This window comes from Oncorhynchus gorbuscha, linkage group LG15 (assembly GCF_021184085.1).
Source record: "Oncorhynchus gorbuscha isolate QuinsamMale2020 ecotype Even-year linkage group LG15, OgorEven_v1.0, whole genome shotgun sequence".
Taxonomy (NCBI): Eukaryota; Metazoa; Chordata; class Actinopteri; order Salmoniformes; family Salmonidae; genus Oncorhynchus; species Oncorhynchus gorbuscha.
This window is the reverse complement of record NC_060187.1, coordinates 64,286,723-64,305,764: the sequence shown is the minus strand read 5'-3', so window position 1 is coordinate 64,305,764 and position 19,042 is coordinate 64,286,723. Positions and strand designations below refer to the sequence as shown.

General features: G+C 44.3%; 1 protein-coding gene across 1 annotated transcript; it reads left to right on the top strand.

The window, feature by feature from the left end:
• The first annotated feature begins 1,282 nt into the window (after positions 1 to 1,282).
• LOC123996376 (semaphorin-7A-like) lies at positions 1,283 to 18,829 on the top strand. Its single transcript, XM_046299760.1, has 14 exons — positions 1,283 to 1,512; positions 3,868 to 4,007; positions 8,080 to 8,142; positions 8,638 to 8,733; positions 8,961 to 9,066; positions 9,648 to 9,755; positions 10,304 to 10,443; positions 10,795 to 10,979; positions 11,527 to 11,635; positions 11,903 to 12,104; positions 12,829 to 12,944; positions 13,092 to 13,264; positions 13,524 to 13,579; positions 14,391 to 18,829. Exons 1-14 carry the CDS (start codon positions 1,431 to 1,433, stop codon positions 14,735 to 14,737), a joined length of 1,923 nt encoding a protein of 640 aa, XP_046155716.1. The 5' UTR covers positions 1,283 to 1,430; the 3' UTR covers positions 14,738 to 18,829.
• The last annotated feature ends 213 nt before the right edge of the window (positions 18,830 to 19,042 follow it).

The window sequence follows — 19,042 nt, the reverse complement described above, 5'->3', positions numbered from 1 at the left end:
CCTGGAAGGAAGAGAGATGACTAGAAACGATTCGGTTGACCGTTTTATATTTTAACCTGCGTGTTATACCCACGTGGGTGATTGAAAGACGAACTGTGTTGCCGGTTGTCGTGGTAACACTATAAAGGTTTAGATGCCAATCACCATATAACGTAAACTCACCCCATTTCATACAAATGTGCGCAACCGCAACATTCAAACGAGGCTACAAAGAAAACTATTGGGATGTAGCGACTGTGTTTACTTCAAAATTGGGGGTGTGAACTAGGTTTCTATTCAAGCGTTGACCAGCATGGTAATGGCTCTATAGTATTGGAGAAAAGTTGAAAAAACTGACACTCCATTACATCTTGACGTGTCATGTCGTAACTTACAGCACGCATAAAGCTACTATTTCTGTCTTACAATCTCTCTTACAAAATAAATGTATGCACGATGCCGCACACGCGCATCCGGTTTGGGTTCCGTGTTAGTAAAAGTGACTACTTTTATGTGACTGAATGAGGCGGAACACACCTCAATTCAAACTGTTCTTAGAAAATTAAAAAATGGTTAGAAAATAATTTGAAATTGACAAATTGAAAACAGCCTATAAATAAAAACAGGCTGCATGCTTTGATTTGAGGGCAGAGCAGATGAAATGTACTGTTGCGTAATAATCACATTCTGGAATGGAGAGAACGTTCTAACATCATGTGCATAAAAAAACTCACACTGGGGTGACCGTTACACGGAACCCAAACCGGCTGCGCGCGTGCACCATCATGCGCCAACGTGCGCCATCATGCATACATTTATTTTGTCCTCCTACACCAAACGTGATTGCGACACGCAAGTTAAAATATCAAACAAACTCTGAACCAAAAGCATTCATTTAGGAACAGGTCGAAAAGCATTAAACCTTTGTGGCAATTTAGCTCGCTAGCTTGCATTTGCTAGCTAATTTGTCCTATTTAGCTAGCTTGCTGTTGCTAGCTAATTTGTCCTGGGATATAAACATTGAGTTGTTATTTTACCTGAAATGCACAAGGTCCTCTACTCCGACAATTAATCCACACATAAAACAGTCAACCAAATCATTTCTAGTCATCTCTCCTCCTTCCAGGCTTTTTCATCTTTGAATTTAAATGGAGATTGGCATCTAAACTTTCATAGTATTGCTTCACTGACCTGCAACACAGTTCTTCTTTCAATCACCCATGTGGGTATAACCAATGAGGATATGGCACGCTGCATCAGAAATAGAAAGGAGTTCTATTTTACACAGACGCTCGTTGACACGCTGAGCAGTGTGGGTACAATAATTGAATAACATAGATTTCTACATTTATTTTGCAATGCTCGCGCACGCGACGCCAGCGGTGTGGTCAACCTATTAGAGAGTTTTGGAATTCACGCATGAAAGGGTTCGGGCACATTGAGGACGTGGAATGATGAATTATATCATATTGGCGACCGTTTTTTCCATGGTTTTTGCCGAAAAATCACCTCGGCTGAAATTCATTGTGAAAGGTATGTGCTAATTTAGCTATTTGCGTTTAGAGTGGTCAGATACGCCCTGTCTGTGTATTAGGGTATATGCGAGAACCTTGTTTTTTCCTCCATGGAAATAGTTAGATTAACAATGAACAATAGACTGTAGTCTATTTGAAAATCAAAGTAGTGGATCACTTTCCTCATCACGCGTTTATACATGCATGGCATCATGCATGATTCAAGGCAGACAATCATGTAAAATGTTCCACAAAACAGGCTATACCAACAAAATAGAAATGTAGCCTAATAATGATAGTAGGCTATATTAAATTGACAGAATGAAAGGCATTGTGTCAATGAGAACGGATCTCAGAGAAACGCAAATAATGTGCTGAGAGAGAAAACATATTGGACTTGGTATAATTATATAATTTGAATAGCCGATTTGTCAAATTTATGCGTCCCAGTTCTCAACTAAAGGAAATAAAATAAGCAATTTGTATTAGATTAAATGGAATAAATGAAGCACTGTGTATTCGATTAGATTAATCTTCATGTGGGCTAATTTAGGCCCAGTTGCCTATTCCATTGTAATTAAATGGAAGGGACAGAACTCTTCATACGTTTGGAACAGGTTTATGGCAGCGGGAACGGTGGAATTATTCAGAACCAATTGTGTTTTACAAGAAATTAGCTTAATTAAGATAGCCTATTATTGCTATTTAGGCGTTGATTATTCGGGTCGCCTGTCCTATACAATAGTGACCCACTCCTACGAAGACATCTAATCTTGAATTCAGAGCGCACATCAGCATGTCAATGCAGAGGCTGTATGTTAAAGGCCCAGTGCAGTCAAACATATTTCGCCTGTGTTTTATATATATTTCCACAATATGAGGTTGGAATAATACTGTGAAATTGTAAAAAAAAAAATAATAAAAGTTGATAATGCCCCTTTAGTGTAAGACCTGTTTAAAAAGGCCGTTTGGTGGGATGGAATTTTAGCCTGCCTGTTGAAGTCAACATCACCAAATTCGGCTGCATTGGTCCTTTACGTGTTTTGACAGCCTCGCAGTTTTGCACGTTTTGCCATTTCGGTCATTAATAATCCATGTGTGAGGTTCAACCTAGCGCAGTGGGTAGACGTTTGCCAGTTGTCATGGAAACGCAGTCCTGGTGTTGTTTACCAATCAGACAGCTGTTATTTGTGATCAATGCCCGGATATTTCTTCTGATCTGCACCTCATTTGGTCTTCAAGACAAAATATAAGGCTAAATGATACGTGCTAATTGAAAAGAGTGTCGAGGGAGCTCTGCATGTAATGCCATTAAGTTTACTTAAACACACAATGTCAGTGAACGTATTACAAAACCACTACATTACAGTTAAAACCCAGCATTATGGTGAATACTTAGCTCGCGCTGCAGAACTGCAATGCAGGTGCACGAGCTGACGCGTTGATGGTAGGTACTGCAGTAGCTGACGCTTGTTGAGGACAGAGCAGCAGCATTAGCTCCAGGACCTCATTAACACACGCGAACACAAGCGCGCGCAAACACACATCCACACAACCCAACCCAATTAATATTTATGAGAATTCCGCGAACTAACAATTATATTTTCAAACTCATGCCTCACACCTTGCACAGTGGTCTCATATATTCACAATCAATAGAAACAGGGCTATCAAGTTTTAAGATGCACGGACGCTATAGTCGTTACAGGTGTAAAGGACAGTATTCCTCTTGGCAGATCAGCAGTCAAATACAGAACAACATGGTGTATTTTCTTGACATATCAAACTTATATTATACAAACCTATAAAGGGATGTCATGTTAACGACATTCAGTCTTAGTGTACCCGACAGAGACATGTCAAAACAGAAAGATTAAATTGATTGATTAAAATGAAGCATTACATTCCTCTCAACATGGAGGTTTAAATTACTAAAGCCTAAGTCAACACCTGGGACAGCGCCATTTGCCACTCTTTTGTCGGCCAATTGAGGAACTTGTGGTCTACTTTCCTGTATCATTGAGAACGTCAGTCACTGAATTGGTAGACACACTAGTGTCAGATTTGCTTGTGCCTGTAGGAATAGGAGTCCCGAGGGTAAATTGACCTTAACCATGGCAACCAATTCAATTTCAGTAGAGACTCTCTCTCTGATCTGTACAGCTTTAGCCTCATATCAAAACTAAAAGACTTGGGCCAAAAGGTAGACTGGCAGCTTTTTGAATTTTATTTTAGACGTTACATGACCACACCAAAGAGCTCAATTAATACATTCTTGTTAAATCCAATTAATGAATGACACTGATCTACTCGTATATCATATAACGAATTTGTAACAACACCTTCTCCTAATTTACTTTGATATGGCCCACAGAGCCGGCCAGGTACCACTTCTCGAAACCGGAGAACTACATGTCAGTGTACCACCAGGAGGGCACAAATGTGCTGTACGTGGGGGGCCAGACAGTGATCTACGTGCTGACTTTCACTGACAGGGGGGTCCGCGACCTGCAGGTGAGTTGCTGGTAACCATAGAGATGAACAGAGATACTCGGTGGTGGTGACACAGTAACCCAATGCAGGCACAGGAGACTGGCTTAAAGAGGAGGCAGCAGCTGTCGACCTAGTTCAACAGCCTCCGTAGCACGAGATGGGTCATGCATACATTTATAGAGCAGATCTCATCTCTGTCTAATCGGAAGGAAGTGATTATATAGTGTGGGCTTATGAGGTCAACATACTGTGGTAAACCGTGGGGTGTTGGGTTGAGCGTGCAGAGATTGACACAGAGACAGGGAGGCTTTAGTCCGCAAAAACAACTTTACTAAGACAGAAAATAAACATAACAAAGATCGGGTCCTTCTTCTCTGCTTTTGCTCGGTGCCGGTCTCTCCCCGTTCTCTCCCTCGCGATGTGCCACAGTGCTCCTTTTATTTGGCCTCCACGGTTGGTTGGCACTTTCCCCTAATTACCTCCACTTGGTGCTATCTGTGTCGGTGTGCCCAGCTCACGTACCGGGTGCAAACATAGCGCATCCTTCAGGGCCTGGAACACTGCCTCTGTGTCCTCCGTCCATTGCACCGTCTGGGGTAGTTATGCTTTTGTTAAGTCTGTGAGGGGAGAAGCTATTGCGGCAAAGTTAGGTACAAATCTACTGTAGATGTGACTCCCAACTGTCACTGTGCACAATTAGGTCATCCAGATAAGCTGCCGCATACTCACTGTGCAGCCGCAGGATGCGGACCATGAGTCGCTGAAAGGTCACTGGTGCCCCGTGGAGCCCGAAAGACAGAACTCGGTAGTGGTATAGCCCCCCGGAGTGGAGAAGTCAGTCTTCTCCCGGGAGGCCACTGCCAGTGGCACCTGCTAGGACCCCTTTGTCAGGTCCAAGGTGCTGGCGTATCTCGCCATCCCCAAGCGGTCAATCACTTTGTCCACCCGGGGCATGGGGTAGGCATCGAACTTACTGACTTCGTTCAGACCCCGGAAGTCATTGAAGAAGCGGACGCTTTACATCCCGTTTCGGAACCAGCACTATGGGGCTAGACCACTCACTGTGGGACTCCTTGTTGTCACTTCCCGCTGGTTCGCCACCCTCCGGGCTTCTGGTAACCAGTATGGCCACTCATGCACTTTTTCTCCCAGACGTGTGTGGATATGATGTTCCACGAGATCCGTGAGCCCTGGCACCTCGGAGAACACGGCCATATTCTGTTGGACTAACTCTCGGAACTCTTGTCGTTGGGTCGGGCTGAGGTCTTCCCCCATTGCAACTTCGACAGTGAGCGTGCCATGCTGTGACCGGGTCCACGTTACGCACAGCACCTCACGTGCGTGCCATTTCTTCAGTAAGTTCACATGGTAAAGCTGGAGGGGTTTTATCCGCCCCAGTTGGCGGACCTTATAGTTGACGCTCTCTCACCACTGGCCAAGTCGCCATCATCCTCCCCCTCATCTCCTCCACATGTTCGACTATGCTGCGAAGGGGGGGGGGGTCGGCTGCTATTCCCAGACCTCCTTGGCTAGGTCCAGCAGCTCGCGGGGCTGATGGCCATACAGGAGCTCAAAGGGGGAGAACCCAGTGGATGCTTGGCGTACCTCGTGAACTGAAAACATCAGGTGGGGCAGCAGCTGGTCCCAGTTCCTCCCGTCTCTCTCGATGACCTTCTTCAGCATCTGTTTTAGGGTCTTATTGAAACCCGTCCATTTGTGGATGGTACACACTGGTCCTCACCTGTTTTATTCGTAACAGATTGCAGACATCTTTCGTCACACGAGACATGAACGCGGTGCCCTGGTCTGTCAGGATTTCCTGTGGAATACCCACCCGGCTAAATAAATGGAAGAGCTCCCATGCGATACCTTTTGCTGCCACCATGCATAGCGGGATTGCCTCAGGATACCGGGTGGTGTAATCCACGATTACCAGGATGTATTGGTGTCCCCTCGCGGTCTTCACCAACATATTCACCAGATCCATTGCCACCCACTCGAATGGCACTCCTATGATGGGCAAGGGAACCAAAGGGTTTCTATACTGTACCCTTGGAGCTGTGATATGGCACTCCGGGAAACTATGGTAGTAGTCTTCCATGGCACACTTGACTCCGGGCCAGTGGAACCGGTTCTTTTCTCCATCCCAGGTGTGCCCCAAGCAGGTGGGTGTGGGCAAGCTGCAACACAGTCCTAACATACTGGCTGGATATGAGTAACAAATCTTTTGCCTCCCCATTATGGTTTACTGCCTGATACAATAAATTATGCTTGATTGCGAAGTGGGGGTAACGCCAATCACTTACCCCAGGTAATAGTACGCCATCCACCGCAATAACCTGGCCCCTAGCGTTCTGGAGATTGGGGTCTTCTAACTGGGCCATCCCAAACTGACCTGTGAGGATTCCAGAGTCGGGAGGTCCGTCTAGGGCCTCCACCTCCATGAAGCTGTCTTTGTGTGCGCCCAACAGGAGGTGACCTAACTCGCCATCCGGGTTACCCCAGAGCTGGGGGATGCGGTGGGCATGGCCTCCTCCCGGCTGGGACAGCTCCATGCGAGGTGCCCCGGCTAACCTCACTCATAACAGTGTCTCTGATCTGGGTCCAGCAGCCGCCGACGTTGTCGGTTTGGGTCATCCTCCTTCTTCACAGTCTCGGCTGGTTCCGTCCAGGCCCCCTTCAGCCCCTCGCCTCTCTTTGTGTTGTTTGTCCCCCTCTCTCTGCTCGGGCCCCTAGAAGGTCCTGGGAGTTCTGGTGAATTTCCACAGTGGTCAGCAATTCCTCCAGGCTCTGGGGGTTCTACATGCTCACCGTATTCTTCATCTCGTATGGTAGGACCCGAAGGTATTGATCCAGGACGAACTTGTCGAGCATCAGGGGGGGCGGTACTTTGTCAGTAGCCAGACCTTGGTCAGGTGCACCAGGTCGCTCATCTGAGCACGGGGGGAAAGGGTGGGGTGCAAAGGTCCAGTCGTGGACCAGTTGTGCACGGCGGGCGAGGCTGAGCCCATAATGGCTCAGGATCTCCCATTTGAGTCCCTCATAATTCGCGGCCTGGTCAGCGTTCAATTCAAAGTAGGCATTCTGGGCCTTCACAGAGAGGTAGGGTGCCAACAGGCTGGCCCATTTGGGCTTGGGCCATCCTTCCCTCTGTGCCGTCTTCTCGAAGGTGCACAAATACGACTCTACGTCATTTTCCTCCCTTAACTGAACCAGGAACTGATTTGGGCCAGACTCCTGAGCCCTCCCAACCTTCAACTGGGCTACCTCCACTGCCAGTCTGCGGTTTTGTTGGTGCTGCTCCTGCTGGCTGTTGCCTGCTGGCTGAGGATGAACTGAGCCACCAGCTCCTCCATGGTAATCTCTGTACACTTGACCTCACTGCAGCCAAAGCTACTGAGTAGCTCACATTCTCCACCGTATGTGGTAAACCGTGAGGTGTTGGGTTGAGCGTGCAGAGATTGACACAGAGACAGGGAGGCTTTAGTCCGCAAAAACAACTTTACTAAGACAGAAAATAAACATAACAAAGAAAATTCACTTAGGTTTGGCTCAGTCCTTCTTCTCTGCATTTGCTCGGTGTCGGTCTCTCCCTCGTGGTGGGCCACAGTGCTCCTTTTATTTGGCCTCCACGGCTGGTTGGCACTTTCCACTAATTACCTCCACTTGGAGCTATCTGTGTCGGTGTGCCCAGCTCGCATACTCCCAGCAGAGGGACCCAGCGTCGGCTCACGTACCTCCCCTCCATTACCACCCCTCGGGGTAGACCTACTGGGATACCATAATACAAAATAGATAATACACTGAGCTAATAATGTCAACGTTGACTCGACAAACATGAGCAGGAGGTAGCCTATCATTTGTGTTGTGACTTCTGATTGTCTGTGCCCTATAGTTACGCGTAGTTGATCAAATATTAGAGACAGTAAAGTAATCCTCCCTTTGTTCGTTTATGGTACAGGACCAGACTTTTGTCATTTTCAATCAGCACTGAATCTGATTGCAGTTAATTGAGTATTTAAAAAGGCCTAATTTGCATACGACTTATGGATAAATTGTATGACATCCTGGAATGTATCTTATATTATTACAGATCCCTGTGGTAACCGATGAAAACGCAAAGGCAGCTTGCATCGCCAAGTCAGACCCACCAAAGGTAGGTGGTCACCACCATCATCCCCATCATCAATCTTCATCATCATTATCACCATCATTACAGTGAGGAAAGTTTGTTGCTACTGAGAATATTAATTAAACCGAGACATAATATCAACATGATATCGACACCAGTAGAAACTGTCCCAAAGGTTAAAGGTTGGGACAGGGTAACGGTACAATGCTGTGTTTGGTATTCAGAAACAAATTCCATCTGGAAGTTTCTCTTGAGATATAAGTCCTGCCAGTGTACTTAATGAATAAGTGATGCAATGCATATGAAGTTATGCAGACAATGCATTCCCTCAGTACTGCAGAGGTAATTGTTGCGCTATCTGCCAAATTAGGGAAAATGGATCAGTTCCAATATTCTCTCTCTCTCTCTCTCTCTCTCTCTCTCTCTCTCTCTCTCTCTCTCTCTCTCTCTCTCTCTCTCTCTCTCTCTCTCTCTCTCTCTCTCTCTCTCTCTCTCTCTCTCTCTCTCTCTCTGCTACAGTTGGAGTGTGACAATTTCATAACAGTCATTCAGAAAGTCAATGACACTTTTGTGGTATGCGGGACAAATGCAGGAACCCCCAAATGCTGGCTGCTGGTAAGTTGACATGATGATGAATAGAATAGCTATTGTCTTCAACATGTGTTCAGTGTTCTCACAACGGTCACACTTTCATCTTACTTATCTCCTGTATCACTTTTATAAAAGTTGGTAATAGTGTTCAATAAAAACTTTAACTTATATCTCTATTTGTACTGTATACAAGGAGGTAAGAGCATTCAGGATATGGCTTGTGAGGTTGTGATGTAATTTCCTCTCCATAGGTAAATGACACTGTGCTGACTGACGCCCCCACCAATGGACAGATGGCACCAGCCTCTGACATCTCCCCTCCCTACCCCTCCCAGAGGTCCGTCAGTCTGTCCGCAGGTACGATGAGAGGACAGACAGACACTCCAGCCAAACATCCATGGAAACTCTGCTATTGGCGCAATACCAAACCCGTCCCTCACCCCTCCATCCAGCCATTATGTTCATAATTATACAGACCAATCAGATCCTCAACATTGGCTTTGGTATGGGATAGGAGATCTGTTTAAAATGGTACTATAGTACTACAGATGGTTCACGACATGTAGTGAAGCTGTAACTCACAGTATTATCGGAATCATGGCAAGGTTACTTTGTATATCAGGTTCTGGGATAGCGCAGACCAGGCTGGACTGGAGTGATGAACCAATGAGCCATTTGCTAGAGTGGTGCAGCATTCTGATAACGTTCAGTTCTCATTGAACCATTAATGTCTTGATCCAAATTACTGCCCTTATTGCTATGGAGACAGTGCCCTAAGTGGGGTAATTGTAATACGGTTATGGGAGGGTGTTGGCGCAGTCAGCTGTCTTCTGTTGACTTATTTTTTTATCTCTCACTCTAACTTCTGTTTTTCTCTCTCTCCCTCTCTCCTCTTTATCTCTCTCTTTATCTTTACCCCCCCTCTCTCTCGCTCTCAGATGGGAATCTATACTCTGCTCTGTCAGCAGTGGGGCGTCACCCTGGCTCTATCCGCCGGACCTACGGCACTCAGAAGCTCCTGAAGACTGAGACCAAGTGGCTGCAGAGTGAGTGGGATGAGAGCAACATGGGACTATAATGATGTAGGAGAGCTGCATGAGGCACTGGAATGGATGAGCATGGAAATAGCAAGTCTATATGATCTAATATCTTGTAACTGTAACATGCTGCATGGAGAAATGTAATCCCTATGAATTCTTCCATTTTAAAGATCACAAGTTAAGTTCACAGTTATGATAGTCATACAATGTTTGAACTCCCTGTATTATGTACTGGAAGTCTTTATTAGCCTATGAAACTTCCAAGCAAACACTTTTATCACAATGTATTTTTTAAATACACCTTTGTCTCCGTACACACTAGATGGCCCTGCTAGAATGAAATGCATTAGTTTGAAATGGGCCCAGATAGTTACAACCAGTGACTGAGTTGGCCTGGTGCTCACTGGCTTCAAATGTTTCACTACCTGATTGAGTATTAGCGCTTATAACATAGTGCCTGTTAAATAGTGATGAGTACCAGCTCCCAAATATAACGAGTATTATTTCAGTCCACTTCAAGCACTGGTGGAAGTCCTTTCTCTCTCCTGCTGCAGGCCCCCAGTTTGGTGGAGCAGCAGTGATGCCAGCCTCTCAGAAACACAAGGAGGAGATCTACTTCTTCTTCAGTGAGATCAACAAGACGGCCATGGTGGACGAGGAGCCCTACAGGTCGCGGATCGGCCGAATCTGCATGGTAACCACAACAACATCACTATATCAGCTGCATTGCAACGTTATTGCGTATTAAAGCTGAGCTCCGCGAAAGGAGAAACAGCACCACTGGTCACTCCATGCACATTTGTTATTGTTGAGGTTTTTTCTAAACAGAAGAGATGAGCATCCAGCCTCATGGTAAAAAGAAAACGTAGCACATACTCTGATGTTCACCCGTGCAATGATGTCAGAGGGGAGACAAAACTGGGTTTGTTGTTTGAAGTAACATCTTTGTTGTTGTAATATTGCAAACGAACCTGGCAGTTTCACCGCTAAGGGTTCCAGCTTTAATGTTATGGTGTACTGTTGTATACTGTGTGTCCGTCTCCAGGTGGACGAGGGGGGCATAAAGAACCTGCTGGCGGACTCGTGGACTACCTTCCTGAAGGCCAGGGTGATGTGTGGTGCGGGTAGCACCCCCCAGCAGTACAACAACATCAGACAGGCCTTTGTGCTGTCTGACGTGGCCCACGAGAAGAGGACTGGGGTCATGTACGGCCTGTTTGCCAACGCCTGGTGAGTAGACACCTTACACCTTACACCTTCAACACCCTCCAACCCATATGGCTGCTTAAGACTGTATCATGCTTAAAATGCAGGAGAGGAATGAGCTGCACAAACAACATAATCAGAGGAAAGGAGGAATTATGAACAGCACATCCAAATGGGGCACAGGAGCTGGATAGACATGGACAGCAATGAAAAGTTTCAGTGAGGAAAATATTTGATTGTATTTCAAAGGGAAAGGGACAGGGGGATACCTAGTCAGTTGTACAACTGAATGCCTTCAACTGAAATGTGTCTTCCGCATTTAACCCAACCCCTCTGAATCAGAAGTGGGCTATGCTCTGTGGAGGCGGCCAATTATTTTTGAGCTTGAGGGCTTTTATTAGCATATTTGAGCGGCCTTAAATCTTTTACGTCCTTTTAGAGAGTCATAGTAATCAGTCATAGTAATCAGTCTGTGATTGAATTGCTAACAACATTCCGATTCACATTGAGTTTGAATTAAGTAAGTAGAAGGAAGGAAGGCTTTTAAGTGTTGTATTGTTTGGTTGACCAGGGACACAACAGTGATATGTGCTTACTCCATCGAGGACATTGACCAGGCCTTCGCCACGTCCAAACTGAAGGGCTACAGCAGTCCTCTGATTGGACATCGCCCTGGCACAGTAAGACACCCACTGAATCAGTTAAATTAACTTTATTTTAATTAACGTTTTGTAATGCCAATCAAAGTCATTTTACAAAGGCCAATTGCATAAGCTCATGCATGTGAGTCCGTCAATTTTGGGGAAGTGGAAGACTTGTGTTTCTATTTTGGAACAATTGCAGATGACAGACGCTGGTTGTGAAATTATTGTTTAAGGCAAAGCCACAGCCTAAGTCTGTCTCCCTTCCTGATTACATCACTTTCATTACATCACTTCCTGTCCCAGTGTGCCTTCAAGAACTCCACGGCAGCCCACAACCCTAAGACCCTAGTGGTGATCAGGGACCACCCGGAGATTGAGGACGTGATTCGTCCGGTCGGGGGTGCTCCACTGAACCTGCCCACCGACGATCACTTCACACACACTGTCGCTGCCATTGTACTAGCAGTAAACGACGAGCACTATAGTGTGCTGTACCTGGGAACAGGTGTGTGTGTGTGTGCGTGCGTGCATGCGTGCGTGCGTGCGTGCGTGCGTGCGTGCGTGCGTGCGTGCGTGCGTGTGTGTGTGTGTGTGTGTGTGTGTGTGTGTGTGTGTGTGTGTGTGTGTGTGTGTGTGTGTGTGTGTGTGTGTGTGTGTGTTTTTGCCGTCAAGCTGTATCCCATGTACAGGCGTTTGGTGTAACCTATTTAAAAGTTATCTTTTAGAAGACGTAGTCTCCTTGAAAAAGTAAATAAATAAGTTGTTTGCTCAATGCTGGCATGAGTTGGGGCTTATTATAAGAGTGCTATTTTGGCATGAATCCCAGATAAATTGACTGAATTTAAAATAAAATAAAAAGTACCTACAGCCTAATCGATGTGCTCTGATAAAGAAGTCAGTCGCTACCACAGGGAAAGTAGTGATAGAGCTGTGAACAGAGCCATGGGTCTCTGAGGGCCTAATAACAAACTAGAGCAGTTAGTCTTCTGTGGGAAGTAATAGCCTCTCAATGTGGGGAGGAGATAAGAGAGGACAGGCCGGCTCCTCTCCGTAAGTCACCCACTGATGAATTGACCAGTAGAGGAAAAAGGCAGCATGTGCTATTATAAACCTGGGGCCATATTCAATCAAAAATAGTCACTGAGTTTCCGGGATACATAAAAAGGAACAGGTCTCGACCATGGTGTCTCTCTCTCCTCTGATAATGTTCTCTCTCTTTCTGGTGATAGAACAGGGGAAAGTGCTCAAGGTTCTGCACACTATCGAGGAGGCCTTTATCATATCCCAGTACTCCCTCTTCCACAACGAGGGTCCTGTTCTAAGCATGGCCATCGACTCTAAGAAGGTACTGTGAGACCATCAGCGAACACTCCTTAGCAGCTCACACTAATATCCGTAGAATAATTGGTTTATGACGTAGCTGCAGTCCAATCCATTTAAACAATGCACTTCGAGTCATAACCACTGTGTGTCTCCCTGCCTTCTCCCCCAGGGCCACCTTTATGTGGGCACGGCAATGGAGGTCCAGCGCATACCATTGGCTGACTGCGGTCGCTATGGAGACAGTTGCAGGGAGTGCATTCTGTCTCGGGATCCCTATTGTGGTTGGGACGCAGCCAGGAGGAGGTGCACACCCATCCCAGCTGGATACAACATCAGCACTGGGTATGAGATGTGATGATGTCACTCCTGGAATACAGTTTAGATACCTATGGAAAACATGCAGTGTACCAAAAAAATAACAATCAATACCAGCCATAACATATAATTTCTTGCCGAGTGTCGAGGTTCCAACTACTATTATGATTATTATTATTATTATTATTATTATTATGATAATTGTTTCATTCACATAAAATGGTTGATTGTTCAAAATGGTACATGCTAATTTGATGTTCCTTCAATAATTTGTTTCGTACTGTAGGGCACTCACTCAGAGTCTGGACCACTCCAATGCCTCTATCTGTGGTGAAGCTGCTGGTGAGTGCTCCTCCGCCTCCACTCTGACTCTCTGTATCTTTATTAACTGAAATAAGGAACCTTTTTTCAGGAGACTAACTCAGAAGATGATATCATATAATTGAGCGGATGCTCAAACCCATTGGGTGGTCTAATATCAAAGTTTGCCCTCACTTCAAAGCCCAATAGATTCAACCATATTATTAACCTCTAATAATCCAAACAAATGATGGGATATATACTGTCTTTGTTAGCAGTCTCTTTTTTCCATTTACTTCTGTTGGTCGCAGTCTCAGTGCAGCTGTCATACATATCCGTTGACTGTTTCCCTTTCTTCCATTCCTAGAACAGTGTTTTTTAAACTCAGGGAGTGGAGGATGAAAGGTGATGCAATATCGTATATAAAGATATTATATTTTAATCTGTTATTTTAGCTGATATTTTCCAGAGAGAGCAAGTATCAGAACACAGAATAAAATAGATGCATCTCTGTGTCAGTTTGTACACGTTAGTCTGGTTTTAGGTTTACCGGGGTTTGAGTCACAATTGTCCTACTAACTGAGAGCAAAGTTATAATTTACAATAACCTGTATATTTTTTCACAACTATAGTGTGGCCTCTTACCCACACATTTGTCACATAATGCAGCAGTCAAGGCCAATCCTGTCCTTCCATTCCCATTTTGAACTCACCTATGATTGTTACCGTATATATGTAAACAATCCATATGTATGAAACCATAGGCTACTCTCTAGTCTAGGGGGCCCATAAGTAAGTATTTAATTTGGGTGAGATCAATGTTAACCAGGCTGTGCCATCTGAACCCCCACAGCACCGAAGACCCATAGGACAAACCCCAAACAGGTGGTGATTGACTCGGATGGCCCCGTTAACCTCCCCTGCCCCGTGCGCTCCTTTCACGCCACCTACCGCTGGGAGAAGGACAACTGTATCCAGCACTACCCCTGCTTCATCATTGGAGACTCCTGTGTGCTGGAACCAACCCCTGACCTGCCCCTTAAGCAGGGGGTGTTCCGCTGCATGGCCACGGAGAACGGCTACAAGGTGGAGGTGGTCTCCTACAGGCTGGTGATCAACAGTGGGCCTCTGCCTGCCTCCTTGGCCTCCACCCTGGGGCCCTGCCTCCTGCTTGCTGCAGCCACCCTCTGGCTCCTGTAACCATTGCAAATGCTAAAGCTAACCCCTTAGCCTCTAAGGCCCTCTCTCTGTCAGACAAGAGAGGAGGGGCCACCATACCCAGATTAGGTTCGCAGAGCATTGCTATTAATGGTCGGGTAATGCGATCAGTGTTGCCCACAGAGATTATTTTCAGAAAAAGTGTTTTTTTATTTAATTTACATTGTTCAGGAAATGCCTGAAAATAAACAAAGCCACTTATTTTTAAATTATATATGGGCTTACCATACTAACCAATACTGTACTGTTTAAACAAACAAAAAATACCTAAAACAAACTGAAAATACACAACATTTAAACTTAATTAATACATTAACATCAATATGGGTTTTATGGAAAGAAAAACTATAATATCATGTCTTAGTCTGAATTTTAAATACAGATTCAAACCAGAAGATGTGCTTTGCGAACCTTGCCTGTTCCACCCAAGAGATGACATCTCATGCGTTGTGTTAAATACAATATCAGGCCAATTCCTCAACTTATTTTGAAACTTGATTGTCCTACTTTGTGAATATTTGAAGCTTGAATACTGCTCTAACATCCAAACATCCTGTTGAATGTCATAAGTACAGGATAGTATTTAGAAAATGTCTGGTATTGTGTAGAAAAAAAGCCTTAACAATTCTGGGACATACCTCCTAAGCACAATTTGCAGTGGAAGCCAAACTGATCAATTATGTTGACTTGAAACTCTGAATGAGGTGGCCAAGCCTTACTTTGATGCTGGGAGGAAGTGTCATCATTTTGACAAGAAGTCATATTTTTGACAGGAAGTAGGTAGAAGAACATGAGCTCATCCTCGAACATCACTGTGTCTCGGCAAGTCCTCTGCAGTAAAGGCAGTTTTTGCATAATGTTATTGGACAGTATCAGACATGAAACATCATTCAGTGGCAGGTGAGGCCAAATTAGAATTGAGTAGATGACATGTAGAGTTAGTGGCATTTTGTAGTTTGCTAAATATGAGAAAAAGCTTGTGATTATATGAGTACTGTGTGTTAAGTATTTTATTGCTCCGCAAATGCTGATTTCCACCATTGCTGCCTATGTTTATGAAAGTTATTCTTGATGGTTCAAGGTTTTATACTGTGCGGAAGTCCCGAGAGGACAATAAAAAAATCCTTGTCATGGCGAGATAACTTACTTATCTCGTGAACACGACATAACAAAAGTTGTTTTGTATAAATAGGAGGAGACGCATTGATGATAGATTGACATTATGGCAGAGGCGGTAGAGTCCATGGTGGATCAGCACATATATTTTTATTGATTGCAACACTAAGGGATGGTACATTTCATGTTAACATGTTGCTCATTGACAGTTTATAAATTAGAATGTTAGCAAGCTAAATGTCCCTTATCTTGAGCTAAGAGTGGCAGGTAGCCTAGTGGTTAGAGCATTGGGCCAGTAACTGAAAGGTTGCTAGATCAAATCCCTGAGCTGACAAAGTAAAAATATGTCGTTCTGCCCTGGAACAAGACAGTTAACCCACTGTTCCTAGGCTGTCATTGTAATAAGAATGTGTTCTTAACTGACTTGCCTAGTTAAATAAAGGTTCAAAATAAAAGAGTGCTTGGGGCATCTGAGCCTTCATGGGGCATTTGAGCCCTGAATGATACCTGAAAGGCTGGCTTGTTTCCCAGGTGGTATGCCAATTGCATGCAAGCAACAATGCAGCTAGTCTTGTGAGTGTGTTAGCTAGGTAGTCTTATTATCTAGCTAGCTTGTTATATATGCTGGTTGTTAGCTTGCATAACTAATGTGTATAATTGTAAGGGTCACTTAATGTTTTATGGATAATATTACCATTTACAGCGTGTGTGAGCTCAATTCCTCACTGATAAGATTATATTTCTTCCTCAGAGCTTGATCAGATTCAATAGCAGTCTCAGATACCTTGTAGGGTGTTTCATAGGTACCGCTTCTTGCAGGCAGATTAGCAGTCAGTGCATTATGTATATGATCAAGATTGAGTGCGCTCGTTTCCTGGCAGGCTGATTTGATTCAGTAGCCTCAGAGGCTGATAAGTCAGGATGCTGCCTAGTAGGGTGTCTGCAAGGAGCCTTACATATGAAACAGCCTACAAGGCAGCACCCTGATTTATCAGCCTCGGAGGCTTCTATTGAATCTGATCAACTTGCCAGAAATAGAGCTCACCCACTTTGGATTGTATGCATCAGTCTTTACAGCGCTGACGGCTAATCTGCCTGCAAGGAGCCTTACCTATGAAACAGCCTACAAGGCAGCATCCTGATTTATCAGCTTCTGAGGTTGAAATGTAATCTGATCAGCCTGTCAGGAATGCAGCTCACCCACTGTAAATGTGTCAGGCATCGTTCAGGGTTTAAATGCCTCACTTTGCGATCAACACAGCCACAGGGCTCCTTGATGAAGTGGTTATCGTGCATCTGAAGAAATGAATGGATGATGCGTTGTACTTTTGATTATCTCGTGATCTCGACAAAACAACGTTTGTTATGAAATTAATATGTCTTGATCTCGACATAACGAGGGAACTTTAAAAAAAATCACATGTCCTCTCTGGGTTTCCGTAATACTGTGGTTATACAATGATATAACTCTTTGACTGCTTTAACTAACCTATTCTCAATGGGAAAATCCAATGCATAATTCTCAAAGGGGTTATTTTCATACTTGTATCTGTATGCTGTGACAAGCGCTTTATATAATTTGATAGGCTCCTTTTGTGAAGTAGAACACTTTGAGCAGCCACCATACTCTGGAGAGAAAGACTGAAATTCATGATTTACATATTTGGAAGATATGGAACAAAATTCCTCTTTAAGCAATAGATGTTTTTTTAATTTAGCACCTGACCTCAAATAATAATAGTATGTTGGAGGCAGAGAATATTTGCTGGGAGGGAGTAGTTTACTCAGAGCAAATGTTGAATGTAACATAGTAATATGAATGTAGTTGCAACAAAATGCAAGTCTATTGTTCCCATTTATTGATTGTAGTATCTCAGTACTGAAGCACCATCTTACAACCACTACTGTGTTTTGAACTGTGCCACTGAGCTTTGTGGCAAATTTTGAAACTGCAAAAAACCACTGTCGCCTGAAAATATTGGTAGAAAACAGGCTACATAATGCTGTTCTTAGAACAGTTTTAGCCATAGTTCTGCAGGTTCCATCTTTCTCTCTGGGGGTGGCTGTACGTAAATGTTGTCTCGAGGTCTAAGGAGGATCTGCCTGCTGCATTGCACTGATGCGGGATATTGACTGTGCCAAACATAAGCTGTGTTGTGCCGCCTGCCGCTTCTCACTCACTTAGCACTTGTGAGTAATTGGTTTGCCAAATCTCTTTCTCAAACTCACACATATTCTTGTATATGTCACAAATACACACAGGCATATCGGTGCGCGCACACACACACCTCTTGTTTACCAATCACTCACTTCAATCTCATTATTTTTACTGAAGCTGGTGTGTCTCTGAAAACAGTGAACACAAAGCCTCTCATACGCGAGCCAACACTAATTAGGCAACTGAACCTGTATCGCTCACTGCAGAGAAATACAAGCTCTTTTACCAAGACAGATGGCCTAGAGTCACTGGGTATTGTTCAAAAGGGTCAATGAATCATGTCTGTGCAGAGTTGATTGTATTTGGCCTTTCATGGATTTCAAAATTGATATGGGAGTTTAGTTTCTCTGGAGCACTTTATTTAATGACCACCTTCGTAGCCAGGAGTCCCTGCTATGACGTGGACATAAACAGTGGCTATATCGCATGCGGGCGATTATCATTATCCTAGAAAGATTTAAACCGGTTTGTTTTTGTTCAGTTTACCCGTCTGATAAATAATGCCAGCGGAGAAATAGAGTGAAGTGAATCTATTGTCTTTCAATCCTTTCTCTGGCGCTTTGGACAGCGTTGATTCTGTGTCTTAGTACGTTTTATTACCATAACCATTCTTTGTTTTAAGGACAGATGTCTGTCTATATGAAGTGTTAATACATGTCCATGTAACACATCTGTAACTCCAGATGTTTCCCTTTACTGAACATGTACAGTGAAAATCAATAAAGTAATCAACTACAGTATTTCATTTTTTATGGACTTTTATTTATTCAGGGTAGCCCAATTATGTATTTTTTCACAAACTGGAAGAAAAATGTATATCATTGGTCTTTTTTTAATTTGCATGTGTGACCGTGAAGAGAGGGAGGGAGAGAGAGAGAGAGAGAGAGAGAGAGAGAGAGAGAGAGAGAGAGAGAGAGAGAGAGAGAGAGAGAGACGAGAGAGAGACGAGAGAG